This window comes from Odocoileus virginianus, chromosome 2 (genome assembly GCF_023699985.2).
Source record: "Odocoileus virginianus isolate 20LAN1187 ecotype Illinois chromosome 2, Ovbor_1.2, whole genome shotgun sequence".
Lineage (NCBI taxonomy): Eukaryota > Metazoa > Chordata > Mammalia > Artiodactyla > Cervidae > Odocoileus > Odocoileus virginianus.
This window is the reverse complement of record NC_069675.1, coordinates 98,775,549-98,801,098: the sequence shown is the minus strand read 5'-3', so window position 1 is coordinate 98,801,098 and position 25,550 is coordinate 98,775,549. Positions and strand designations below refer to the sequence as shown.

Genomic DNA, 25,550 nt, shown 5'->3' with positions numbered 1-25,550 from the left:
AGGTCTCCCGTTAAATTAAGTAAACAAATAGTAGGAAGCTTTCTTTCCTAGGTTTGCAGGGCAATCCTAGCTCTGTAACACATCCGCGGGGTTTGTGCAGTAAGTTTTGCAAGTTTTCTAAGAGTTGAAAATCTCAGATTAAAAAAAACAAAGTCAGGGTTGCAGACCCTCCGAAGCCCCAGGTAGGGTTGCCAGATATAACACAGGAAGCCCAGTAAAATGTGAATTGCAGTTGAACAGCGAAGCGATTTTAGTCTAAATGTGTCCCATTAAATTTGCATTTCAGGTATGATACATATTTAGACTTAAAAAAACACCTCGCTGCTTATCTGAAATTTACATTTAACGGAGCTTCCTGTACCTTCATTTGCTAAATCTGGCGACCTTAACACGGAGCGGGGTGAGGCGGTGGGCGGTTTTGGGGGGTGTCTGCGGAGCCCTTGAGAATGGGGGCGGGGCGAGAAGGGGAGGAGCCTGTGACTCGGAGGCCGGACATGAAGGGGCGGGGCCTGTGTCTCGGTGGGTGGGGCCGAGGGCTGGGCCAGGAGGCGGGGCGAGGCGGGGCAGTGCCTGGAGCTCGGGGTCCGAGGCCAAGGGGCGCCTGGGAGGCGGGGCCGAGACGCGTGGGGGCGGGACCCGGTCGCCGGCGGTGGGGGCCGGGCGGGGCGGGGCGGGGCGCTGGAGGCGGGGCCCGGGGCGCGCTGCGCTCGTGACGGCGGTTGCCAGGGTGAAAGGTCAGGCGCGGCGCGGCACTCCCAACATGGCGGCGGCCGGGACGGAGGCGTCTGCAGCGCGCAGCCCGGGAGCCCCGGTGGGGGCGGCGGTGGCCCGAACCCGGCGTCCGCCCCCGGCGCGGCCCGCGCGGCTGCCTCCGGTGCTCGTGCTGCTGGCGGCGGCGGCGGCGGCGGGGCCGGGCGCGGGCGGCGCGGCGCGACTGTATCGCGCGGGCGAGGACGCCGTGTGGGTGCTGGACAGCGGCAGCGTGCGCAGGGCCACCGCCAACAGCTCGGCCGCGTGGCTCGTTCAGTTCTACTCCTCGTGGTGCGGCCACTGCATCGGCTACGCGCCCACCTGGCGGGCCCTGGCCGCGGACGTGAGAGGTGAGGCGCGCCTGGCGCGGGGGCCAGACCCCGGCCGCTGGCCTGACGCCTGCGACCCCCGGATTCTCTCCTCAGGTCCCTCTCCCCTGGCACTCCGCTTCGGCGCCCGCTGGCCTGCACCTCGGGTTCATCCCTCGTATGACTCCCCCACCCCATGGAGATCTGGGAAGTCGGCTGTCAAGTTAGGATGACAGGAACCCCTCTGCCGCCGCCGTCCTCACTCAGCTGGGGACACAGAGGCCTTCCCCATTTGCCCCAGCTCTCCAGACCCTCTTGTTGAGTCTCTGAGAGCTTCAGTAACCACCTCGCCCCAGGTCTTTATCCTAGCTGTGTCCTGACGTTCATCTCGGCCTCAGTAACTCCACCCCGCTGCCTGGAATCCCGGTTCTTTGAGGCTCCCCGTTTCTTTCCCGGGCTGCTTTCCGGGTAGGTCGTTCTTCATTCTCCTTCGGTTTAGAGAGCTGAGCATATATGGTGGCTACTCAGAGAGGTCCAGCTGTGCGGAGACTTGTCTGTGGAAGCAGCAAAAGACCTTCCCGCATTTCATTGGTTGGTTCCTTGTGCGTGGACACGCAGCCTTGGGCCAGTCTGTCACCCACCAAACTTCTGGTCCCGTTCCCACACCTGACTGACGCTTGGCACTTTCTCATCAGGATGTGAGTTGCTAATCAGCCGCTAAGTTCTTGGCGTGCTCTAAATTGCACAGTCGTAGCCGTTGAAGGGTGTTACAGCAGCCTTCCTACAAGCTGGCTGAGCTTCAGAAGAGAATTCGAATTGCTCTGAAGTGGGGGCCTGTCCCCGACAAGAGCAGGGTTTGCCAGGACTTTGCTGAGGCTGAGCTGGCCTCTAATTATATATTTCCGAGGGCAAGAGAGTAACAAATCGCTGGGCTGTCTTCCTGAACTGCAGTTTAACAGCCAGCCCTGTTGGGATTTTCTCATATCTAGACAGATTCCTCGTGAAACTTGAAAAAAAAGTCTAAATCGGGCTTTTTTTTTTTTTTAATCGGGCTTTTGTACTTGATTGTGTGATTATCTTTAGTGCTTCTCTTGCCTCAAGGTATTGGGACTTCTTGATTCTAAAGTATCTGTTCTTTGATCTAGTGTTTTCTTGAACTTTCACCTCTGATCAGAACTGAAGCCAGAGACTTCATGAAATGGACGGCCTGCTCCATAATAGGTGTCCTATAAGCCTTTGCTTTGTCATCAAGCAAGTACTTTTAATAATAAAAGGACTTTTCAGTTTTCTTTTGTTGTTGGGAGGCAGAAACACGGATACATAAATTTTAATGCTCATTGTTTTGGCAAGACGTCATCACCTGTTTTGTGCATATTTTGATTTTTTTTCAGCTTAGTGTATGAAATACAAAAGTTGTAAATTGGATTTGAATATTGCAAACCATATCATGGTTGAACCAGCATGTAAGGAGCCTTGGAAGTTGTCCCTGAACTCAGAAGGAAAGTTATTTTTGAGACCGAAACTATTGGTTGCCGAAGAAGTTCATTCAGATTTCTCTGTATGTTCCCAAATGCACTTTTTGGCCAGTCTAGTAGTAAAATCCATTACCTAGTGGTGTGATTAGCCTAACTATTGGCTAAACAAGATTATCTTAAGAGAGCTGGGGGCTTCCCAGGTGGCACTCATGGTAAAGAACCTGCCTGCCAGTGCAGGAGGTGTAAGAGACCTGGGATCAGTCCCGGGTTCAGTCCCTGGGTGGGGAAGATCCCCTGGAGGAAGGCATGGCAACCCACTCCAGTAGTCTTGCCTGGAGAATCCCATGGACAAAGGAACCCTGAGGTCTATGATCCCTGGGGTCTCAGAGTCAGACACGACTGAAACAACTTAGCATGCACGCCGAGTTGGGCATTCTGCAAGTGAAGGCAGGAGAAGCAGGCCTGAGACAGAAGGAGATGTGGCTGAGAGTGAAAAACAGCTGTGGCTCCAAAGATGGGGGGAGGAAGGGGGTCCTGAGAGCTGGACTGCCGGGGGCTCCCTGAGCACCAGCTCTGACTGGAGACAGAAGCAGGCGGAGCCGCAGCTCTGGGCGTGAGGCCCGGCCTCCTGTCAGCGCAGCCGCAGCTCTGGGCGTGAGGCCCGGCCTCCTGTCAGCGTAAGCCCCAGAGGTGGAGGACCCCTGACTTGGGGCCACTGACCTCGTTAGGCACTTGCAGGAGAGGGCTGAGGCTTGCGGGGGTGCAGGGGGACCCCCCCCCCCCGTGGCTGTCTGCACACGAGAACGCTCCGCTAGAGGAACCTGCCCCTCGGGTCCTGAGCTCCCACCTGGCTGACCCGGGGTCCTTCCCATGCGTCACCTCTGAAGTCCCTGAGGAGTGCGTTGAGAAGAACTGCCCGCACCCTTGCTGGGGAGGCTGGTGCAGCCCCTCCGCCCAGCACCTCGCTTCTGCCAGGGGCCGTCCCGCAGGGGCAGGGGTGCCCAGCGCCCACAAGTTCCAGTCTCAGCGCAGTCATTGCTCCCACCCTCACTGCTTCAGGCCCAGTCAGTCTCTTGTGAATGGGGGGGTTCAGGGAGCCTCCCAGGACACGCAGACCTTGGCCTGGGCCCGTCAGATGCCTCTTCCCACCCCTCTTCAAACACCGTGTCCAACCTGCAAGGCTGGTCTGCCCTCCACCCCCATCCTTGACAGCAGCACGGCTTATAGAAGGCGGCTGGCTACAGTACAGCCCCTGCTCCCTGACTTGAGGCTGGGGCTGGCCACTGAGCCGGGGGAGCGCCTGCTGCCCGCCCCCTGCCCGCCCCCTCCCCTCCCCTCCACTTGCTCAGAGTGGACGGGGGTCTGCAGGGGGCGGGGGCTCCTCCCCTTGGCAGGGCCTCTCTCTACACAGCGTCGGGGCACCTTTGTTTTCCTAAAAGATTGAGCTCTTTGCTGACATTTTTAAGATTTTGAAAATAATTGCTTTTCCTTCTATGAAGGTGGCTTAACAAACAAAAGAGGTACTGTGGGTGCAGCCAAATGTCCTTCCAGTCTTTATGTAGATCTGGCTTAGGCCCGTCACTTCTACATCCTTCACTAAACAAAACCCTACTGTGCTCTGAAAACCCTCTTGCCTGGAGCTGTGATGTTAGCTCAGTCTCTGCGCCACCTCCTTTTGAGGTGAGAGCTGAAACACCTGGTGGGGGTGGGCCACTGCCCGCCTCGGAGACTTTCTCGACACGAAGTACTCCTGTCGGGGCCGCCGGGTCCTGGGCGTCTGTTCCAGCCCGTGTCTCCTCCGCTCCATCTTGGGGAGGGACAGGGGAAGGTGTTCTGTCATTGACCCTAGAATGTTGTTTTTTAAAACAAGATCATTCTTTTTTTTAACTGTAATTGTGCTTGTTTGTTCATTTTGGCTGCACTGCATCTTTGTTGCTGTGTGGGCTTTTCTCTGGCTGCAGTGCTCAGGCTTCTGCTGCAGCGGCTTCTGTCCTTGCGGAGTACTGGCTCTTGAGCACAGGCTTGGTAGTTGCATCCAAGCTGAGTTGCTCCACGGCCTGTGAGATCTTCCTGGATCAGGGGTCAAAACCATGTCTCCAGGCAGGCACATTCTTTACCACTGAGCCCCAAAATCTTTGATGAGAGACTCAGGAAAGCAGGACCGGCAGGCAGCACTGCAGCACGGCCACGCCGTCGAGTGGCAGCGGCGGGTGCCGGAGCCCCATGGTGCCGCGCCTGGCGTTTCCGGGGCTGGTCACGCCCCGCCTGCCGTGGCCGCCCGCCTTGCCTCCCATCTCGGTCACCAGCTGGTCTCCTTGTCCACGTGGCTGCAGACTTCATGCACATGTTCTAGACCAGCTGATGGTCCCCACGGCCGCTCCCTCTCTGCTGGGGGGGGGGGGGGCGGCGGTGGGAGAGGGGGGCAGGGTGCTGATGGAACAGGACCCCACCTGAACCCTGGAGAGGAAGGTGGGCGGGGGCACGTCCCCCACACGGGGCTCCCCCCCGCGCTGAGACTTGTCTGTGAGACCCAGGCTTCACTGCAGCCAGACCCAGAGGGACACCGCTGCCACGTGCCCCTCCGGACCCTGAGCGGAGGAGCCCTGGTGGCGAACGTCGCTGGCTTCACGGGCGGCCAGGGGACCCTGATCTCAGAGCGGTTCCCGCCCGTGGCCTGTGCTGCGAGCCCCCGCCCCAGCCGGCAGAGCCGGCCAGCCTTCCTGTGGGTGCTGTTCACAGAGAGTGTGCCGCGACGCCTGCGGGACCACAGACAGTGCTAGCTTAAGCACACCCGCGTGCAAGCGCAGGGATGAAGCGGCTTCTGCTCCCCGGAGGCTGAGCCAGAGCGCGACTCCAGGCTGCTGGGGGGGGGGGGGGGGGGGGCTGGTGGAGAAGGCGCGCTCCTTAGCACGTGGCTTCCTCTCTGCCCAGGCCTGTGTGTCCTGAACTTGGAGCTTGCCTGAAAGGCCTTTTGCTCGGCCTGGAGGGGCCTCGCGGGGGCCAGAGCGCCCTCCAGCGGCGCCAGCTTGGGAGCCAAGCGGCCGCGTCACCCTGACCGCCCTCCCTCCTGAGGGCGAGAGGACCGGGAGGCGGCAAGGAAGTGAGGGGCAGGATTCTCTGAAACCCAAGGGGTTAATTAATCTGAACTGTAACCGTTTTCTTCAAGTGATGGATGCTTTACCATAAGTGTGACTTGTAGACGTTCTATTAGAACTTGCCAAGTAATGGTGGGAAGTTTAATCCTGTGAAGATAAATAATATAGTTACTTGACAAGGAAACTTGAGATGAATTGTAGTCTGCTGTGTAGACATGCTTAGTTATTTCTGGTATTTTTTTTTAGTCTGTGATCCTAAAAATAGGCTTGTGAGCGGAAGTGAGGAGCGCGGGGCTCTCGGCTCCCTGTGGAGGCCCTGTGCCCTGGGCCGGCCGGCAGTTGGGGGTGGCTGAAAGCGGGCGGTTTGCATTCAGTTGAGAGCGCTTCTCTCCTTTGTGTGTGAAGTCCCGACAGGTGGGAGAGGCAGGAGGAGGGGAGGGCACCAGCTGAATGAGCACCGACCCTGAAGCTCGCCCTTTGAAACGGTTTGCATTCTCCTTGATAAGACAGACTGGCTCCCTTCTGTGCTGCCGTGAAAGCCGCCATCTGCCGGGATGCCTGCGGTGGCTGTTGGTGCCGGCGTCACCGGAACCTTCCTCATCCGCCTCCTTCCCGCCCCGCACAGGCAACCTCTTTCAAAGGTGCACAAGGGCCACGTGAGGCGTCGGCAGGCCAGGCCCCAGGCCCTCCCGTGGGCCGCCGCCTCCATGGGGCGCATGTGCGGACCCCAGAGTCCTCAGCCTGGCAGGGGCCGTCCTGTCCCCGCCGGCGTGCGGCGACCTGCATGCGTCTCGGAACACGCTCTGCGTGCGCTCCCTGTCCGTGTGGACCCCGTCCTTCAGAGGGGAGGACGGACCAGGCGCAGGTGTGTCAGCAGCGTGAACAGGTGGACACGGGGCAGGGGCAGGTCCTCGGAGGGTGAGCGGGATGCTGGGGTTGGCACCAGGCAGGGCCGCTGTGCGAGGGGCCCGCCACGCAGAGGGCCAGCAGGTGCCGCGTCCAGAGGGCCCAGCCCTGACGGCCACGAGAGCTGCCGGAGGAGCGGCTTCAGCAGAGGCCCCTCGGCCTGGTCTCTCCATGGAGAGTCCCCGGCTGCTCCCTGCAGGGTTGAGGCCCAGAGACTCGCTGGCCAGTGGGGGTGCTGGGGGGCTGTGGGCGGGCTCCGAGGGGTGTGGCGGCCCTGGCTCTCCAGAGCTGTTGGCCGTTCAGAAGCTGGTGTCAGCTTGGGAGCAGGAGGGACGGCCCTCCAGCTGACTTGCACCCTGGGGCTGATGACCGGGGTCAGGCTGACCCTGAGCCTCACAGTCGCGCTGGTTTGCAGGGCACTGCTGTGACTACCCCTGGTCGGTCACTGCCCAGGGGGCTTGCTTGCTTCTGCGTCCTCCTGTTAGGACACATTTGAGACTTGAGCCGAGCTGGGACCTGTGTCCTCTCAGTATCACCCGGGCCTGCTCCCCGGGCTCCCTGAGCCTGAGTTCCCAGGCCTGTGCCTGTGTTGACTTTTGCTTCATGACCGTTAGTCAAGGGCTCAGACCCAGGCTGCAGTGAACTCACAGACCTCACTGGGGAGCGATGCAAATCGTTTCTTTCCAGCGGGAAGGGAAACCCGAGGGCTTCTTGCCCTCCGACATCGGCCAGCTCTGTCCTGGGGGGCTGGTCCTCTCTCACCCCAGCTGGGTCTGTCAGTAAGCAGGTCGAAGGTGTGTGTGACTCCCCTTCTGCGGTGATGAGTCATGTTCTTGGCTTTTTGAAAATTACACCCTGATGCTGACTTAGGAAGGACTCAGTGCTGGGAACCCTCACGCTTGTAAATTTATGAAGTGTTTCATTTACTAGAGATGTCCCAGGAAAGATTAGTCCAGCGTAAGTTTTTCTTAAACACAGGGCATTTCAGCGCAGTCAGACTGATGCTGGGGCACTGCTGCTATTTCAGGTAACACCTCAACTTTTCACTGTTACCCTGGGAATAAGCAGGTGGTTAAAAACCTGGGGAAAACCAAGGTCTTTCTTTTGGAAGTCACTGGCAGGTGTACCCTATTTGGAAGGGCAGGGCCCACCTACTGGGTGCCTGGGATACTTGAAGGAGCCTGGGAGGCTGGAGAAGCAAAGCTGGTACCAAACATCACCCCGTCTCTGCTGCTCTGGCCAGGGCATCTGTGGCCAGGACACGGCGGTTCCCAGAGCCGGCTGTCCCTCCCCTCCTCGCTCTGGGGGGAGGGGAGGCATGGGGGTCGGTCGCGTTTCAGGAGGGGCGCCTTGAAGAGCAAGGCAGCTGAGCACAGGCCAGTGGAGTGTCCACTCGAGGGATCTGTCCGGCGCTGAGAGCAGGGTGCGTCGTGGTGGGGACAGTGTCACCCGCTGACCATGGGGAATTTCTGGCCAGGGGGCTGGGGTGGGGGCCAGGCCCCGGGGGCAGTTGGGAGGTCCTGATCACCCCCTTGCAGGCCTGCAGGCCGAGCCCTGGAGCCTGCGGTGCTCTTTTGTGGTCACGGGGCTGTTGAACCAGGGCCCGTGTGAAGCCAGCGCCCCTCTGGAGTCAGGAGGGCCATGCCCGGGCCTAGGGCCCCGTCTCCCTGCAGCCAGCATGCCTGGCAGCCCCGATGGCTGCTGTCCGTGGCCTTCTGCCCCCGGAGTCTGGGGAGGTACAAGCTGAGAGCAGGACACGGGTCCCATGGTACACAGACGTGAACACACGGTCCCAAGTACCCCAAGGTTCCACATTTTTCTACATTTTATAAGTAGCGCATGCTTATTAAGAAAAACCTGAAAAAGCGTAGGGCCGAGTCCCGCGTGAAAACGGCGCCCTCGTGAGCGGCTCTGAGTGTTTTCCTGTCTCTGTCAGCCGGCTCCACGTGTGTGTAGTGTCAGCGCCTGGAGCCGTGTTCCTTCTCCTCTCTCTCTGGTCCTGGAGCACTTTTTTTTTAAGATGGAGCAAAAGCTTGTCATGGAAATTCTCAGTAAGCCTTGAATCCGTGTGTTTGTGAGCCGGGAGGAGGTCGCAGAAGTGAGGCGCTCTGGCGGGATGGACAGGCCGCTGAGTGGAGAGCACGGGGCTCCCTGCTCGCAGTCGGCCCCTGGGTGGGGCGCGGTGCCAGCAGGCACAGTGACCCCGGGCCGTGCATCCTGCCCACGTCTGCGCTCCGGCCTCACTGATGGGACAAGAGTGTTAACTGTTCTTCCTTAGTTCCTTGTAATTTGAGATTCCGGAAAGACGTGACCTGTGATTCAGGAGGGCTCTGTGATTTTTTCCATCCTATCAAATGCCTTCAGGATGAGCCGGCCTCACTACGGCCACTTATGTGGAGCGCTGTTCTGTCATTGATTTTGCGAAAGATGGAGCCGTGTGTTTTGTGTTGGTTTTTTTTTTTTTTTATTTATTTTTATTAGTTGGAGGCCAACCATTTCACAACATTGCAGTGGGTTTTGTCATACATTGACATGAATCAGCCATGGAGTTACATGTATTCCCCATCCCGATCCCCCCTCCCACCTCCCTCTCCATGCGATTCCTCTGGGTCTTCCCAGTGCACCAGGCCCGGGCATTTGTCTCATGCATCCCACCTGGGCTGGTGACCTGTTTCATTATAGATAATGTTCATGTTGTTCTCTCGAAACATCCCACCCTCGCCTTCTCCCACAGAGTCCAAAAGTCTATTCTGTACATCTGTGTCTCTTTTTCTGTTTTGCATATAGGGTTATCTTGTGTTGTTTTTTTTATCACTTGGTCTTTTGCTTTATGTTAATATCAATAAATACTTTTTATAACTGCAGAGGAGGAAGGCATGTAGTTTTAAAGATAAGTGTAATATTAGATGGAACAAAAGCAGTTACTGAGTTGCCGATGTATACAAGCCTTCGTGTCTGCGTAGTTCTTAGTGAGGCTGTCCTGTCTCCTTCCAGGCCTGTCCTTACTATAATCTCTGAAGTCTTTGGCTTTAGCAGCACTCAGAGAAAACTCATTTGCCGTGACTTACAGCCAGGTGACTGGTTTAGACTGGTGGCATCTGTCAGAACTCACGCAGCTCAGGGATGGACGGCCGCAGGTTCCCCTTCAGATGTCACTTGAGCGCGGGCAGCGGTGAGCAGGGCCCGTCCTGGCCCGTCCCCTCGGGCCGGTCCTGCCCAGCTCTTCTCTGCTGCCCGTGTGCCACGCTGCCAGCCCTCCTGCTTCCCCTGCAGGCTGTCCCTGAGCCGGCCGAGGAGCCAGGGAAGGTTTGGGGCTCTTACTGTCCCGGAGCAGGGAGCACGTCTTCCAAAGAGAGACCCTCACCTGGGGATGTTGGGGAGACCCTGCCTCTGAAGCTGGCGACTGAAGGCGTGAGCCCCATCCTTGCCCTCGCCTGTGTGAGCTGCGCCTTGGGGTCTCCAGGGCGCGGCTCCCCCAGTCCTTGCCAGGACGGGGCCCTGCTGACAGTCTCGCTCCTGCTTTGCAGACTGGGCAGCCGCCATCCGCGTCGCCGCCCTAGACTGTGCGGAGGAGAAGAACCAGGAGGCGTGCCGCACCTACGACATCCACTTCTACCCCACCTTCCGGGTGAGCCGCCCCTCTGCGCCAGCTGCTCCAAGTTGACGCTCACAGCCTGGGGGCTTGGGGCGGGCGTCTTCCCACTCAGGGGCTTCTGTGTGCAGGGCTCACCTCTCGTTGCAGCCCGTTGGTTGGATTGCAGGGTCACACTTTGACTGCTCACGCCCAGCAAGGGGAGGGGAGCGAGGCCTGCAGGCGTGGGAGCGGCCGGGCTCTGCCCTGAGAGTGTGCCTGAGTGAGGTGGGGCCCGCAGGCACCCTGCGTGGGGGGTGGGGGGGTGGGGGTGTGGGGTTTCTGGGTGCCGGCTCTGCTGGTCGCTGTGGCCGCCCGGCAGACAAGTCTGTCCCCATCTCTCCCGCTAGGGGGCGACTGGAGCCTGAGCAGTGCACCCAGCTGTGTGTGTGTGCACAAGTGTGTGCGCCTGTGCCTGCGTGTGTGCATGCACGTGCCTGCGTGTGTGCTCACTCGCCTCCTTGGAGCGCATCTGAGGGGAGAAGCTGCGCCTTCGGAGGTGGCCTCTGGGACGCTCGGGGGGCCCCCTCCCTCAGCCCTGAACCCGCGCTCCATGAGCACGGCGCCAGCTGCTTCTCCCTGCCATGCTGACCTGGTGACCTCGTGTGTCCATCCCTGGCCAGGCCTTGGAGCGCGGGTCCAGGCTTGGGTCCCCTCAGGGCCTTCCTGTTGGGTTTGCCTCTTGTGTCTTGGCTTTACCCACAGGGTGCTGTGCTGCGTATGCGGGGGCCCCCTCTCACCTAACGGGACGCTGCTGGGACCCCCACACTCTGGGTGTGGCTGGGGCCCCGCGTCCTGGCAGCTCGGTGACCGCAGGGGCCCAGCCCTGGAGTGCGGTGCTGACGGGGGCCCGGGGTGACCTCTGTTCGGCCCCCCACCCGTCTCCCGCTGTTCACCTGTGTTCTCTGGGCTGGTGTACAAGCTCCGTGTGTCTTCATCATGCCCCTTTGTCCAGTTGTGAGGGGGGAGTGTTATCACCCCAGCCGTCCCTTTCTCCATTGTCTTCACTGAGTCTTTTAATGAAGAAGGTTTTTAACGTTCAAGTGAAATGCTTCTCCTCCGCTGTAAGACCTGCCGCAGAGCCTGCTTTCCTCCCAGGAGTCTGTGCACTGGCGCACCACGAGCCTGTTGGGGGCAGTGCTGGCCGAGGGGTCCCAGCCCCGTCAGGGCGGCACCCATGTGCGCCTGGGTCCGGTTGGTACTCAGCAGCCCTCGTGAGTCTGGAGGAAACACTGCCTTGCACAGAGGCCCGTAGAGTGGTGGTTTCATTATCAGAGTAAAGTTCCTGGAGTGGTTAGACTAAAGCTCTCAGACGTGATGGCCGTTTTGTGGCTTGAAGATCAGGCGTTTACACAGACGCTGGGCAAGTCTGTTTCTTACTTCTTGTTGTTGGTTTTTTCTCCTTAGTATTTTAAAGCGTTTACAAAGGACTTTACAACTGGAGAAAATTTTAAAGGTAAGGACACACACATTGTCTTTTACTCCCCTAGACGCCTGCGTCCGTCACAGCAAGACCAGGGCCTGTGCAGGCCTGCCCTCCCCCGCTTCGGCAGATTTGCCTTGACGCTGTTGGTCCTTTTCTTCCCCAGAAGGGTTCAACAGCCACAGTTTCAGCAAGAATGTTTGCTTTTGGCAAATATGGTGGCTAGCTAAATTTTTTTTAAGTAAAATTTTTTTGAAAACAAAAGTTTGGAAAGGTACACGCGTCACATGGGCTCCCCGGTGAATTTTGTGAATGACCCCCCGCCCCCGCCCCGGAGCCCGCAGGTGAGGGCGTTGGGCCTGCCTCTGCGCTTGCTGGGGGTGGACACGTGCCTGTGGCCTGTCTGCGCCCCGGGGGCTCTGAAGCTCCCCAGTTCCCACGCTGGTCACCGCGAGGTGGTCTCTGCATGACGCCCCTGTGTGTGCCTCGCGCCCTGGGGTCCTGGGGTGGGGCGGGCGCTCGGCTCCGCCGACTCGCCCATGACAGGGGGGCCTCCCTGCAGGGCCCGACCGAGAACTGCAGACAGTGAGGCAGACCATGATCAACTTCCTGCAGAACCACACGGACGGAAATCGGCCCCCCGCCTGCCCGTCCTTGGACCCCATTAGGTGCGTGCTTCTGTGGAAAAGGTGGCACATTTCAAGTTGAATTTAATTTTGTAAAGTAGAGACTTGCGTTAAGTGATGTGGGCACTGGTGTGCGGTGGCCTTGAAGGCACTAAAAGGCTCTGTTCCTCTTAAAAGGCCCAGTGACGTGCTTTCGCTCATCGAGAAGCGAGGCGACCGGTATGTGGCTGTGCTGTTGGAAGACGACAGCTCCTACGTGGGACGTGAGGTACTGTCTGCGCCCCGCCCGTGTCGGCGCTGCGGCCAGACTCCGTGCCAGGAGCGACTTCCGCCTCGCCTCTGGAGCGTGTGTCCTGCGCTCATTAATTCTCAGAGTTGTCGTGTGCATTATTGAACAAACTCACTAGAGAAGACTGGTTTACAGAGAAGATGGTTGGGACGGGGTGGGGGGCTGCCTCCCAGGGGGACAGAAGCAGCTCCGAGTGCTGCCTCCCCTGGGGGCCAGGTGGGCTCACAGCGGATGTCGTCCCCAGGATGCGCATTGTCCCTGAGGGCGTTCTCTGTCTCATAGGTGCTATGGTCCAGACTTTCTCTCTGCTGTATTCTGGACTCCCAACTTTTTGCCAAACCCAGTGCCCTTCAGCTGGCCAGTCGGGAAGGGGGTGCTGTCCCCCTCCCAAAGCAAGCGCTGGTGGTGGTGGGGAGGCTGGGGCGGCCGGCCCTATCTGACGGGGTGGGCTTTGCGGGGGTGTGGGGAGCACGGCTCTGACCGCTCTGAGGGTCCGCACGGCCGCCGCTGTTCCTGCCCTTGCGGCCCCGGGGGCCTGAATGCGCAGCACAGCAGGGGCGTCAGTGGCGGTCGGCCTCAGGGAGGAGATGGGCTGAGAGGCTGCTTTCAGTTTCTGTAAGAAGGCACGCTCGTCAGCGTAGCGCTTCCTGCGGACCCCGCCGCCCACCAAGAAGGTGACGTGCCGTCTCGTCTTCCAGGTGATCTTGGACCTGATTCCTTACGAGCGCATCGAGGTGAAGCGGGCGCTGGGCTCCGACACCGCCTTCCTGCAGAAGCTCGGCGTGCCATCCCTCCCCTCGTGCTACCTGATCCACCCGAACGGGTCGCACGGGTCAGTCAGCGTGTAAGTAGCGTCTGCCGCCCTCCTGCACCGCGTGGCACTCACTGGTCTGGGGGGACTCGCTACCTCGTCTCCAGAATAAAAAGCAGGGGGACCGGCTCTGGCCCCACATGTGTTGCTTGCCTTGTGAGACCCACAGAAGCAGCAGGATGCCGCTGGCCTCTGCAGTGGGGCCCGTGCACCGTGAGACAAGCTTGGCTGGAAAGGAAGTGAGTTGAGTCTAGTCTGGGAGGGCCTCACGGGTGGGATGGGGTGCCTCCTGGAACCTGAGCTGCCTGTGGGGCCCCCGCTGCAGCCAGTGGCCAGGGTCAGCCCCGCCTGCATCCACGGAGCTGTTGGTGAGTTGCCACATGTGGATGGGCCTCCCCCCACACCCCAAGAAGCTTCCTGGGGCACCGAGGGTGCCATCCCCAGGAGCCTCAGACATGCATGGTTCCTTGCCTGTCTGGTATTTTCTGGGAAAGCAGTGGAATTCAGGGCAAGCAAGGTCTCTGGGGTCATGCTTGAGCCCCCAGGCTCGCAGAGCCGGGCACCCATCTCAGCAGACCTGCCCTGAGTACACCCCTGAGTACACTGCCATCCCGATTCAAGGAAAAACGCTCATTTTACATCCCAAGTGTCCCTGTAACTTCAGCATGAAAAGGCGGTGTTTTTAGCAATAGCTGTTGCACCTTCTCTTTGGGAATGAAAATAGGCTCTGGACCCTTCGGGTGACCCCTGACCACCTTGGGAGGGTGGAGCTCTCCAGTGACCCCAGTTCTGCCCCCGCCCACCGCAGAGGGGCTGCGCCGCAGTGCTCGGGAGGCCCTCGCTGTCAGACCCTGGATGCCCCAAGTGGGGCTGGCAGCCTGCGGGCAGAGAGTCTGAGGTCGGAACCACAAGTTTGGACAAAACTGACCCTGGCAGGTGCTCACACCAGCTGTCGGGGCCGTTTTAACCTCCCCATCAAACAAATGAATCCTAGTCCTTTTTATACCTGTAGGTCGGTACTGTTCCTGGATTTGTCTTATGTTCTCAAGTGGGGCCAGCTCCCCAAGGCCCAGGCTTTGTCACCATTCTGCCTGCCCCCTGCCTCAAACACCTGCAGTAAATGCTCAGAGGATGACTGGTCTGGGCGGACCACATTGCCTTTGGTGGGGAGGGGGGCGCTGCTCTGACCGTCTCGCCCCGAGACACCTCCTCACGGGCCAGGCCCAGGAGCCGCCTAAGCCCGCCCCTGCCCCGCTCTTGCAGGGGGAAGCCACTCCGGTCGTTTTTCTCCTCTTACCTGAGGTCACTGCCGGGAGTGAGGAAGAAACCCAGTTCCCTGCCTGGGAGACCCAGCAGAGAGGAGAGCTCGGAGGCTGTGATCTGGAGGGACTTTGACAGGCGAGTGTTCTTCCCCAGGAAGCTGCGGGAGCCGCCGTGGGTGGGGGTCTGGGCCCAGGGCTCCTCTGGGCGGCTCGTTCAGAAGCCCACCACCCACCTGCCGGCCTCTTGGGGAGTCTCCCTGTTCTCTACTGGTGGGGCGTCCTAGGGGTGTCCCTCTGGGGTCGGGCTCAGGAACAGAGGGGGTTTCTGTAGACGGTGGGTTCCCTGACCTGGCAGTGCTCGCCCCCAGGTCCAAGCTGTACACGGCCGACCTGGAGTCGGGGCTGCACCACCTGCTGAGGGTGGAGCTCGCCGCACACAGGTCCCTGGCCGGCGCCGAGCTGAAGACCCTCAAGGACTTTGTCACTGTCCTGGCCAAGGTGCGTGGGCGTCCGAGCTGGGCCGGGGTCCCTGGCTGCGGGGAGCCGGACGTGCCTGGGGACGCACGTGGCGGGGGCAAAAATCCCTGCCCAGCCGGGGTCCCTGTGTAGGGTGCTGGAGACGAGCGCTGGCTGGGGGCATGTGGAGCGGAGAGGAGGGGACTGTGCTGGAGCATGGCTCAGTGTGGCCTAAAGGGGCGCAAGCCAGGCTGGCGGTGAGTGGGCTGCAGACAGCAGGGTGAGAGGGGAGCGCTTGGGGAGCAGGGACTGGGCAGGAGGCCTGTGTGTCTGGGGTCAGTGGAGACACGGAGGCTGGCGGGCTCATAGGAGACGCCTGTGGCCGGTGCCTCGGGGGGCCCTGGGGGTGGGCCAGCTTGGCATGCACGCCGTTAGTAGTAGGTGGGGCAGGGGGTGGCTTTGTGTTTGCTCGGGTCTAGAGGTGAGGAGCTGTCGGGAGGCATCCATTTCCTGCTGAGAACTCTGAGCTCCCAAGCTAAGAGTCCGGGCCCGCAGTCTGTGGCCAGAAGTTCAGGCAGTCAGGCATCCCTGCCCCCTGGGGTGGATGTGCACCCTGTTCCGCTGGCCCGGCAGCCTTGCTGTGGCCCTCTGCTCTCCAACCTCAGAGAGAGCCCAGGCCCTTGGGCTGCCCCCACCTGTTGGTCACCTTTGATCCTACACTGCCTCAAGAGGAATCTGCTTCCAGAGGCCACCCTCTACAGTCTCTGACGTGATCTGACAAGATCTGAGTTACTGGTGACTGTCGCCTGAGAGATAAGGAGGCTCACTGTGAAACGATTCCTCTTGCCGAGTGTACAGCCCTGACACATGCGCTCGGTCATGTCCAGCTGTGTGACCCCGTGGACCGCAGCCCGCCAGGCTCCTGTGTCCATGGGCTTCTCCAGGCGAGACCCCGGAGTGGGTTGCTGTTCCTCCTCCAGGGGGTCTTCCCGACCAGGGACCCAATGCGTGTCTCTTAGGTCTCCTGCATTGGCAGGTGGATTCTGTACCAGTCACGCCACCTGGGAAGCCCCGCTGACACAGTAGCTTATAATCAATACTTCAGCTGGCCAGAGTTTACTTAGTGAGATCATTTAAAAAATTAAAAAGTTAGAACTTATGTTTAAGGGAACAGAAAGCTGCATGGTGTGTTGCAAATGAATAAATGGAAACTGTCAAGAGGGTTCTCCCCCACGATGACCTCGGAGGTCAGAGCTCTTGCGCTGTTCTCGTTCCTTTGAGAATGTGCCCCCTTGGCTGCCCAGCTGTTAGCACGTCAAGACAGGGGTCTCGCTCTGCACATGAGTTCTTTGTCCTTATCTTTTCTGGTGTCAGGCTGGAGGGCACGCACGGCCTGTAAGATCAGCATAGCTTATTCTTAACTTTTCTGAAGTTTACTTAAACTTGAAATGCTGATCAGTTGATACTGATGCTCTGTACCCAGACTTTGCAGAGTTGAAAATGTGCTGTTTCTGCATGGTCTTTTGGTCCCAGCGCTGTGGTTAGGGCGGCGTCAGCCCTTACTTGATGTGTGATTGGCAGCATCTCAGCGAAGCTCCTCTCAGGATAGCCGCGGGCCCCTCGCTCGAGGCTTCCCGGGTGCCGAGGTGCAGCCAGCAGGGCCTGCGTGTCCGTGTGCAGCGGGGCAGCGGGTGGCACTTGTTTGCACGGAAGCCTCGAGTGTGCACACCTCTCCAGTCCCGCGGGCTGAGCTGGTGGGGGTCGGAGGGGCGGGTGGTGGGGGCGGGGAGTGAGGAGAGCAGCAGATGGGTGTAAGTTACGCTGAGGAGCATGGACTGAGTGAGTCAGCAGTGACTTCGGAGAGGCCCCCGGAGCTCTTGGCAGCGTGATGAATGAGGTCCTGGGTGGCCGTGGGCCTGTCGTCGGGCGTGAGGGCAGCGGTGGGGCTGGAGGAAGGGGAAGGTGCAGCCACCCAGGCCACCTCGTCTGTGTTCTGGAGAGACCCCTGCCCGGGCCTCCAGGACAGCCGGATGGATCGCAGTCACTTCCCCCTCCAGCCGGTGGGTCGGGTCGGGGCAGGCCTGGTCTCAGGCCCTGGGAGGTCATGCCTGCCGTGGCGGGTGCTCCCTGAACAGTCGCTGAGTGTGGTCCTTCCTGCCCAGCTGTTCCCCGGACGACCGCCGGTCAGGAAGCTGCTGGAGATGCTGCAGGAGTGGCTAGCCAGCCTTCCGCTGGACAGGATCCCCTACGATGCTGTGCTTGACCTGGTCAACAACAAGATGCGGGTGAGGCGGCCCCTTCGCAGAGGGAGGTCTGTCTGGGGGCCCCTCGCCGCCCCCTGTCACTGGTCTGCTGTCCCTGGTGTCCACGACGACCTCCCGTTGCTCCCTAGGCCGGGATCTGGGTCAGCTGACTGAAATGATGGGGGTTTCCGCAGTGAGATCGCACTAGGGTTTCTTTTTTAATTTTTAGTAAACTCACCTAGATTTCACACCTGAACAAGTACGCAAAGACAGCGTGTCCCGCGCGGACACCCTGTTCGAGTCGTCAGGCAGGCCGGGCTGCTGGCTGGGCCTCGGGCCTGGCCGCTGCAGCCACAGGCCCAGGGTGTGGGCTTCCCGGGGTCTGCGCCCGGCTGCCTGACGGGTGCCACTGTCTGGCCTGGCCTCTCCTCCGTGGGCCCCAGGCCGAGTGACCGGCAGGTAGATGAGAGCAGGACCATGGCCCCAGGGCCAGGCCTGCGGGTCGCCTGCAGGGCCTGAGGGGCCGCTTGCAGCCCACACTCCTGGCCTGTTATAGGCTCAGGCCCATCAGCTCGCTGCTCGTTAAGTGAAGATCCTGTTTGTTCTGGCTGAGAATTGTCTGACAGTTGAATTCCTTTATTATTATTAGTCTTCCGTAAACCTCATTACAACTAATTCTAACCTGAAACAATGGCGGGCGTCCTGCATGCTTCCTCGTGCTGGTTCTTTGCGGCCCAGCTGGACGCTTCTCTCCTCCCAAAGACGAAAGAACGGGCCACGGCTCCATGTTCTGAGAACTCCATTAGTAAAATAGAGGCTTTTTTCTCCCGTTTGTTCCTGGATTAACCGCACTCGTAGTTGGTGAAGGTCTCAGACGGATGCTCCCTGTGTAACCACCATGCAGCTGAGACAGGATGGCCACCAACAGTTTAGCATCTCTCCTCTCTCCTTCTCTCCATACCCCTCCCCGCCCAGATTTCCGGGATATCTCTCACAAACCGCGTCGAGTGGGTTGGATGTCAAGGCAGCCGACCGGGGCTGCGGGGCTACTCGTGTTCTCTCTGGGAGCTGTTCCACACTCTGACTGTTGGAGCCGGGGCCCACCCGGAGGCCTTGGATGGCACAGGTGAGTAGCCCCCCGCCCCGGGCTGCCTGCACGGGTGCCGTGCTGCCTGCAGAGAGTGATGGGCCCTTGGGATGCCCAGGTCTGTGCTGGGGAGGGTGGAAGCGTGCGTCTTTTCAGGAACCCTGCTCAGCCTCTGCCCCAGCTCGGGAGGCACCCACATGCGGCCCAACCTTCTGCCCTGGAGGCCGGGGCCTGGCTGACCCACGGGCCATACATCTCAGGGCTGGGAGGGCGCGCTGGCCAGGAATGCCTCTTGATGTCGGCGCCTCTTTATTTTTTCTTTTTTGCTTTAAGGAATGTGAGACCCGTTTGGGGAGGTATGCGGTGTCCCGTTTATAACAAGTTGCCTGGAGCAGTGCACACTGCATACGCCATAGCATCTCTGGACAGGCGCTCAGGTGTGCCCTGCCCAGGGTCTTCAGCCTCAGGTCCCCCAGAGCCTGAGGGCAGAGTACCAGCCAGGGCTGGCAGGGGATGAGATGCCCTCCCCACGCCTGCGCCCCGCGTGGGTGGCGGCTGTCCCTCACTGTGCGGCCTGCCCACGGGCAGCGGCTATCCCGGAGCCCTTGTTGGCCTGTCCGTCACCTCTGCCATGATGGTTTGTTAAAAGGAAGCTCCCAGGCCCCCGAGGGGCAGGGGTGCCACAGAGGGGGCGGCAGGAAGTGGGGCCACGCTGTACCCTTCAGATCACTAAAACCGTGCTGGGTCTCTGGATCCTCCCTGGACCGTGTGGTGTGTGCCCCCATGACGCCGGGCCCTGGCAGCCCTGGGGGTATCTGCTTATCTTGCAGTTTTGTCCTTTAATCGTCAGGTTCACTGACATCTGTACTGAATCAGAGTGGAGTCTTTGGACCCACACGGTTCACTATTTTTTCCAGTGAAATTGTAAAATTATTTTAGAGTTACCTTTTGTTATGTAACAAACAGACCCCAAGTGCTATGGCTTGAAATCACCACCAGGTGTTTGCTTCAGGTTCTGGGGCTTGACTTGTGGGATGGGCTCACCTGTGGGCTCGCTGAGCGGGTGGGAGCTGAGTGCTCTAGACTCGGAAGCTGAGGCCCCAGGCAGTGCAGCTCCCCTGGGGGCCCGGAGGGGCTTCAGGGCCTGGGTGTCGCTTCTGCCACAGCCTGTGGCTCAGACACATCTCCCCCTGCCACAGCCCACCTGTCAGGGACTCAGCAAGGGGGCCTGTGGCCTCTTAAGGCATCCCTGCCCCTCCCCACTTCCAGGGGGCGTTGGATGTCTACTCCCCAGGGCTGGTGGTGGGGAGGTGCTTTAAACCACAGCTTCTCTGGAGAATCACACAGAAGAATGTGTCGGGTATGTTCAGGAGAAACCCGGGGCTCCAAACAGCAGGTGAGCTCAGAGGCTTAGCGCTGCGGGTGGGCGCTGGCCGGGGCCCTGGAGCCTCCGCTACCTGGACCTCATGCTGACGGGGGGCATTCCGTAGAGGACATGGAGGTGGTGCCCGAAGAGGGAGGTCAGCAACTAGGACAGTCTGTAAAAGCACCGCAGGGCCGATGCCCACAGCCTGAGGGCTGCCGGGGGACAGGCGCACAGTCCGAGAGGTCTTGGGCGTCCGTCCCTTTGGTCGGCGTAAATGGAAGCAATATCCGAGGAGTCTGTCTCACGCTGAAAGAATTGGGTCAGACTGAGACCCGGATTATGTCTTGGAAGGTTTTTCCTCTCCTTATTGCACGCTTAAACCCCATCGACTAAAAAGCCTGCCGCGCCTCTAATCCGCCCCAGGTAGGGTTTATGGTTCTTGTCCACTTTAAAGATTAGGGCGGCCCGAGTGTGCAGAGGTTTGGCGGGGACGAGGGGGGCAGGATTACCCACCAGGCGCAGCAGATGTCGGCCCAGGGCCTGCGGCTGGGAGCGCAGCCCAGCCACGGCGAGTCCTCAGCCTGCGCGATCGCCCCTGCTGCCCGTGGGAACACGGAGCGCCAGGCGGTGGCCACGTGCTCCTTGGGGCCTTCTCTGAGGGACACGCATGGGGCCCACCAGGCCGATGCCCCCGGGGCTTCTCCCATCAGGCTGGCTCCCCGGCCCCTGCCGGCCGTGGGGAGAGAGGGCTCTTGAGGGCCTGCTGTTAAGACGGATTCAGTCTCCACAACCACGTCTTTTTTTCCCCTATTATTTTGCTGCCTTTCTTATAGTGTTGACATCTAATCTGTTTTAATCTCACGGGTCTCTTGTGTGCACACTCAATCCCCCGCATTAGTTGTCTGGACAGGACTCTGGTCCCGCCCTGAGGCCGCCCCCGGGGGCTCCTCACAGTGAATGCCGCGCCCTGCTGTTGGGGGTGCTGCTTCCTTCAGACGGGGTGCCCCCCACCCCAGGGGCTTTGCACAGGCACCGTGTCCCATTGGGCTGACACGCAGGGGTGAATAGCATCTGTGTGGCTGGTAGATAAGAGGGTTTCCTCACACCTAGGGGCTCAGCCTGTTTGAGAGAGGGCAGGCCTAGACAGGCCACTGCCTGGAGCACCGCTGCTGACCCAGGAAAGACTGGCCACAGAGATGGGGCCGGCGTCACGCCCAGAGGCACTTCCTGAGGCCTTATCCACACTCGGGCTCGCACCTAGCAAGCATTTCAAAGCAAAACAAACGAGACTTGGAATGAGCCCCGGCCTTTGGGGTTGCTTGTAGGGCAGGAGAGACGGGGACAGGACACAGAGCTAGCCTCTGGGCCGGTCTCGGGGTCCTGCTGGGCCTGGCCGCTCCGGGCCTCTGGCTCGTTCCCTGGGAAGCAGCACGGGCCCTGGAGCAGGCCCAGCAGCCGAAACAGGCCTGCTGCCTGTGGGGTGGGACGTTTGGCGCAGTGTCGGGACTACGCAGCCAGCTTCTGGTGGCCGTGGGCACCTGGGAAGGAGCCCGTTTCTCCCGGGGGCTGGCCCGTGGCCCGCGTCAGGCTCTCACTCGTCGCTGGCTCCCCCAGCGGCTCCGCGGTGCTGGTAGACACTGTCGGGCGCCTTGGTCCCCCCACAGGTCTGGAAGACGACCCGCAGGCTGTGCTGCAGACCATCAGGAGGTATGTCCACGTCTTCTTTGGGTGTAAGGAATGTGGCGAGCATTTTGAGGAAATGGCTAAAGAATCAATAGATTCCGTGAAAACCCCGGACCAAGCGATTCTCTGGCTTTGGAAGAAGCATAACCTGGTCAACAGCCGCTTGGCAGGTGAGCAGAAGCCACTGGGTGGCCCGAGCCTGCGCGGGGCCTGCGTGTAGGCGGCGGGGGTGTGCCTGAGCTTCACCCCGCGGCACTGCCGCCCGCGGCTGGGTCGTCTGTCCAATCAGGTGTCAGTTTCCTAGTGACCTTGGCTGCTGGCTGGCAGGCCCCAGTCGTTCCAGCTCCCGTCCTGGCTCCAGACGCTCCTGCATTGCAGGGCTCCCAGCCGCGTGGACGAGGACGTGCCCTTCCCCAGGGAGCCCTCCAGGCCCCCGAGTGAACCCAGCACTGGGAGACTTGGGATACAGTTCATTTTCTATAAGGAATTTTAGTGTCATTCAAATCTGTCCTCAGATCTTAGACCAGACCCCTCAGAATGATTTTGTTTGAAGAAAAACTGGGGCACACATATTTTCTCAGAGTTAAGTAACTCAAACTGCTCCTAAATCACTGGCAGATTAAAATTAGGCTTAAACATAATCCGCCGAGAAATAAGTCTTAATAGAGATGAATAGAAAACGCCACTAAACTGTTGGTTTTTATTTAATCCACTGTATTGTAAAAACATATTACAACTAAAGCACTAAAGAAAATTGGTTTTTCTGGACGTGGGGCTGAGGGCTGCGGGTCCGGTCACGTGGGAGTCATGCCTCGCCTGCGGCTGCAGGTGAAAGCCCGTCCACCGCGGCTCTAGTTCCGACGGCTCCACGTCCAGGGCGTCAGGGCCCTCCTGCCCCGGCCGCCGCCCCCCAACCTTCACAGGGGCCTCATGGTGACCTCATCGTGGCAGCGCTCAGCCCTGGAGCAGCCAGCGAGACCCCAGCCAGGCTGCCCTGAGCAGGCACTGTGTGCTGTGTGCAGTGCGTGAAGCAGGCCTGAGATGGGATCGCTCCTGTGACTCTGCGTGTGGGCGGACCCAGCCCACACCCAGCCCTTCCGTCCCGCCTCTGGGTTGAGGTCTGTGCGGTTGTGTGGGACACGCTCTAGCAGCTCCTCTCCATCTCGGGGTGTGTGTGTCCAGACCCCCAAGGGGAACGCCCGGGCCGTGAGGGCCACGTGGCCCTGTGGCTCCCACCCAGCGCAGCCTGTCCAGAGGCGAGCACCCCACTAACAAAGTGGCTCATTGACGTATGCTTCTAGAACACTTCTGGGTGGCAAGGCATGCCCGGTTAGGTCAGGGAGTCCCGGGAGCCCACGGGGCCACACTCGCTGTCCTCCGGGCCTGTGGGAGCCCCAGGGCCCAGGGCCATCACTGCATTGCCAGTGAAGTGCCGCTGTGCGTGCGGGGGGGCTGCTCGGCTCTGCCTCCAAGTCTCGCCCCCACACGACGGCTGACGGCCCAGGCTGTGCTCTACCCTCAGGTGTGCTGAACGAGGGAGCAAGTGAGCCGGAGGGAAGGTGTCGGAGAGGGTCCTCTTGGAGATCTTTGTACCCATGGAGCACCTTAGGGAAGGGAGGACCGCACCTCGGGCACGGGCCAAGGTCAAGGGTGCTGAGCCGCGGACTCGCCCGGCCCCTTCTGGGTGTCTGGGCAGCGTCTGGCCAGGGGAGTGGCGGTGCCACGTGAGGACACTTCCTGTGCACCTGCGGGTGCTTCAGGGAAGCGGGCGCCCGGCCGTGCAGGGCAGGGAGGGCGGGGAGGGTGGGCCCGGACGGACAGGGTGGTGGGCAGCGGGGGAGACGGGGAAGGCTGCTGGGGTGGGAACAGGCGGCCGGAAGGTCTCTTCACCGCAGCCCTCCTCCTCCAGGCCATCCGAGTGAGGACCCCAAGTTCCCGAAGGTGCCATGGCCCAGCCCAGACCTCTGCCCAGCCTGCCACGAGGAGATCAAGGGCCTGGGGACCTGGAACGAAGGCCAGGTCCTGCTGTTCCTGAAGCAGCACTACAGCAGGGACAACCTCGTGGACACGCACTCCGCAGACCTGGGGGGCCCCGGCGAAGGTGCCCCGGCCCCGGGCGAGAAGCAGGAGGGCAGCCGGGCTCCCCCAGAGCAGCCCCCTGCAGACCACGGTGCCGAGAGCCTGCGTCCGCCCAGCCTGCTGCCCCCCCGGCCTCGCCTGTCCGAGAGGTCGCAGCCGGGCCTGGACCTGCCGCTCGGGAGCCGGGCGGGGGGCGAGGGCCGCCGGGGTGCCGAGGCGGCCGCGGCCTTCCTGGGAATGGGCTTCTCCAGCCTGGACATGAGCCTCTGCGTGCTGCTGTACGTGGCCTCATCCCTCTTCCTCATGGTCATGTACTTCTTCTTCCGCGTGCGCTCCAAGCGCTGGAAAGTCAAGCACCACCACCCGTCCGTGTAGGACGCGGCGAGACTGTGGAGCCGCCGCTTTGCTCTTCAGATCAGGGACACTGTTCACACTCCGGCCCTGGCGGCCCCTCGAGGGGACCTTCTGCTCCCCGCCTGCGTGGCCCAGACAAGTCCCCTACAGACCCTAGAGCAAAAAGACCTGTGTTTTCACTCTTCCAGGTCTGAAAACGGAAGTGGTGGCCAAACCCCAGGAACAGGACTTTCCACCTGCTTTCACCTCAAGTTCCCTGACTGCAGGGCCTCGCTCTGGGAGTTGGAGAGAAAAACCCACACCCTTCCCCCGCCGCTGGGGCCTGCTGCCTGCCGCCCCCTTCCGCGGCTCCATGAAGCCTGCAGTTCTCGGAGATTGCCTGCGTTTGTGCCTCTCAGCTACGGGTGGTCTCTGGGGCACCGAGGCAGCTCAGGACCAGGAGAGGGAAGCCCCCGAATGTCGGGGGTGTGGAGGGGAGGCGGGCCCTTCGGGGGCGCTGTCTTTGTTCATGAGCCTGGTGACAGGAGGCTGTAAGGGGATCCTAGTCTGTCCACCGCGCGGACCCGGAGCGCTGAGCCCCACCGTGGCAGGGGGTGCTCTGCGGGGTCTCCGAAGGCACCCTCCTCCTGTGCACTCATCCCCCAGCACGTACAAGTCTCTGCGAGAGCCCCGCGCTCAGTGGGAGGGAGATGGTGGCCCCCAGCAGGGCAGACTGTGGTCTCGGCCAAGCTTCATTTTCCTGGAGCTGTTTCACCACAGGTCCCCAGGCTTTGATGGTTTAATTGCAAATATTGAATGTTTTAACACATTATTTGTAAAACCCAAAAAGCTCAGAAGTAAATTTGCCTCTGAAAATGTAAACAGAAACAACTATGGCAGGGAACACTCCCTTTGAGTGTGAGTGAGTGTGTGTGACAATGATGGTTGTCACTGTCCCCACCACGCCTGTTCTGTGCTCCAGTTACTGTGTTCAGTGAGCACCCTGGCCGCCTGACGGTTTGGGGAAGGGGGTGGCCGACTCCTCGAGCTGCCTTTAGCTTCGTGGTCCCTTCCAGTGGGAGGTGTGACCTGGCAGCCTCTGGGCGGGGAATGCGCCACTTCTCTGCCAGAGCCTTTTTGTGCTTGAGACTTTTTCACCCCGGGAAGCCTTTGTGTTTTAAAAGCCATGGGCTTGTCTTCATGGCTGAGCTGTGTGCCTGGGTTACTGAAGACACCTGTTGTTTGTTTTCAACTTGAAAACTGGGCCAGTTCACACACAGCCCAAAGGGGTATAACTCAGAACCATAAATTAAACTGCCTTTGGTTTGCGCCAAATGTCGTTTTCTCCCCTAAAGTACGTTTTTTCAACAGCGGAACTGAGATGGTGCTGTGAGTGGATGGTCTTGTGTACTTGACAGAAGCCTGTGAGGGGCAGCGTCGGCGTTCAGGGCTCCTGATAACATTGCAGGTTGGAGGCGGCAGGTCAGGGTGGCCGCGGCACTGTGTCCGTCGCTGCTCAGAGCTGGACGCTCCCTTAGGCAAGGGTTAAGTTCCGTTTTCTAAAGTTGTAAGTATTGAGACTAATAACTATGATAGTTCGGTAATTTAAATGTATATTTATTTTTAATGGAAGGATTTTGATTAAAAAGAAGCTAATTGACATGGAAATGTCAGTGAAATTTCTTACCTGCAAGAAAAATAAACATTTTGTATTTAAGTAAACTATA

At 60.0% G+C, this 25,550-nt stretch overlaps 1 protein-coding gene and 1 long non-coding RNA gene across 2 annotated transcripts; both read left to right on the top strand.

The window, feature by feature from the left end:
* Positions 1 to 729: 729 nt before the first annotated feature.
* Positions 730 to 25,545, top strand: QSOX2 (quiescin sulfhydryl oxidase 2). The gene is made up of 12 exons (XM_020888504.2): positions 730 to 1,100; positions 10,062 to 10,162; positions 11,573 to 11,621; positions 12,151 to 12,256; positions 12,392 to 12,482; positions 13,202 to 13,347; positions 14,578 to 14,712; positions 14,945 to 15,074; positions 17,195 to 17,317; positions 18,251 to 18,401; positions 21,393 to 21,581; positions 23,321 to 25,545. Exons 1-12 carry the CDS (start codon positions 761 to 763, stop codon positions 23,863 to 23,865), a joined length of 2,106 nt encoding a protein of 701 aa, XP_020744163.2. The 5' UTR covers positions 730 to 760; the 3' UTR covers positions 23,866 to 25,545.
* On the top strand, positions 1,108 to 4,426 carry LOC110134082 (uncharacterized). The gene is made up of 2 exons (XR_002312962.2): positions 1,108 to 1,526; positions 2,204 to 4,426. It is a non-coding gene; the product is annotated as an uncharacterized lncRNA (long non-coding RNA).
* Positions 25,546 to 25,550: the final 5 nt, after the last annotated feature.